Source organism: Lactuca saligna, chromosome 5 (genome assembly GCF_052625555.1).
Source record: "Lactuca saligna cultivar CGN05327 chromosome 5, ASM5262555v1, whole genome shotgun sequence".
In the NCBI taxonomy this organism is placed as follows: Eukaryota; Viridiplantae; Streptophyta; class Magnoliopsida; order Asterales; family Asteraceae; genus Lactuca; species Lactuca saligna.
The window spans coordinates 310,273,808-310,275,694 of NC_136421.1; the positions used below are offsets into that span (position 1 = coordinate 310,273,808).

Genomic DNA, 1,887 nt, shown 5'->3' on the forward strand with positions numbered 1-1,887 from the left:
ATAGTTTCTAATTAATCCATGTATGGACGCGGTGGTTCGAAAACTTAACTCTGAAAACTTACAGAATGTAAAGATATAATTTAAGCATAGAAATGTCATGTCATGATAATAAGAACAGACAAATTATTACTAGATCTACCCTTTAGCATGTTGGTGAATTAGCTACGGGTGCATAGTCAACAAACTGGGAAACAATAATTTCTCTCTTCGTCCGTGGTATAATTTCTCTAATCTTTGTTATACGAAATATGAAAATGACATAGTTTATATTATATAATGTACTTAATAAAAACATTTCTAAATTAAATCTTGTAACATAAGTTCAATAACTTAAACTTAAATCTAATATTTTCCATTAGTTGCCATGGCTACCAAAGAGAAGGATATTGTAAACCAGACAGATATATATGATCAAGAACGACAAGAAGAAAAACATCATAAAAATAAACCCTAGAAAATTGATCATAACCTAAATATATAACTAATAATTGATGAGCATGAATGAACACTGAACGTTCATGCCATAAACGGATCATGATCGTCCTAGTCGAAGTTCCAAATCCAAATCCATCTCAATATTTCCATCTGTAAGCAAACCCATCTCCATTTCAACCCTGAAACTCTCTCTCTTCTTCAAAACCATACTTTCATTTTCTTGATCCCATGAATTACCACTAAACCCTCCATCAGCATTTGCAACAAACCCCTCCATGTTCACATTCTTTCTCACATCTCCAAGAGAGTTACTATCTGAGTGTGGTAAGAATGTGAACATCCCTTGCTTGCCTTCTTTGTCTACGATTGAAGATTGTGAAGAAAGAGAGAAAAGAGAAGAATGGAAGGTCTTGTAGGGTAAGCACTGCAACCACGACGGTTGTGATGAAAAACTAGGGTTAGGGTTTGCGTTTGGATGCTCAAGAGAGGGTGAAGAGAGTCTCAATCGAGCTCTGTCCCTTCTGTGAACATTCATGTGACCACCAAGAGCTTGCGCAGATTTGTACTCTTTTTTGCAAAAGTTACACATAAAGTTTCTTTGACGCCATGAAACTCCATCATACCCATAATCGTTGTCAAAGAGTAAGGTGTTACTTTCCCATTTGCTTTTAAACTTGTGATCCATTTGACACTAGAGAAGATACTTGCGGTGGTTATGAGAGAGAGCACTGTTTGAAAAATTAGACATGTAATGAAAAGGAGTATATGCATTATTTATGGTGAAGAGGTAGAGAAAGTCAGGTTGATGTAGGGGTGTAACTAAATATACCCAAAAGGCAAAAACGGATGCTTCCGGGGTGTTTCCATATGCATTTTGAAAATAATTATTACGTTTTTTCACAATGAGTTGATAATTAATCAGATCAGATAAATTAATAATCATATAATGAGTTATTTAAAGCTAGAGAAGGAATACATTAGGTCGAGAGAACGTTGTTAGTAGTATATATATTTGTTTGAGTTAATAAATTAGCAGTTTAGTAGTATCAATTAAAAAAACTAACGAACTAACCGCCATGTGTACTAGTGATGTAAACCACTTTTATGTTTTTGGTCTTATTATTTCTACTAAAGTGATAGTTTAGTATAAATGTCTAGCATAAGAAATCAATCATCAACGGGTAACAACTTTCCTCTCAAAATGGTTGCTTTCAACGCTCTATATTTGATCTTCTAGAAACAAAAAACCAATGAACTAGATCAGCCGTTGATGATGCCGGTCACCATGTGAGCAACATAGTGATGGACGTTATTATCAGTTGATGCGAGCTATACCGACAACCACAATGAACTACAAACTATTAGTCAATATTGTATAGGTTGTGGCCGATGTGGGAAGTGTGGGAGGACGCATGAGGAGAGTTGTCGTGAGAATGGAGGAGACTGCAATGA

General features: G+C 35.2%; 1 protein-coding gene across 1 annotated transcript; it reads right to left on the bottom strand.

Moving 5' to 3' along the window:
* Positions 1-371: 371 nt before the first annotated feature.
* Positions 372-1,191, bottom strand: LOC144998616 (transcriptional regulator SUPERMAN-like). Its single transcript, XM_078958353.1, has one exon. The coding sequence runs from the start codon at positions 1,118-1,120 to the stop codon at positions 533-535; it is 588 nt and encodes a 195-aa protein (XP_078814479.1). The 5' UTR covers positions 1,121-1,191; the 3' UTR covers positions 372-532.
* Positions 1,192-1,887: the final 696 nt, after the last annotated feature.

What these genes read in the sequence shown, in the direction of transcription:
- LOC144998616 (XM_078958353.1), bottom strand. Translation starts at nt 1,120, where the DNA reads ATGGATCACAAGTTTAAAAGCAAATGGGAAAGTAACACCTTACTCTTT.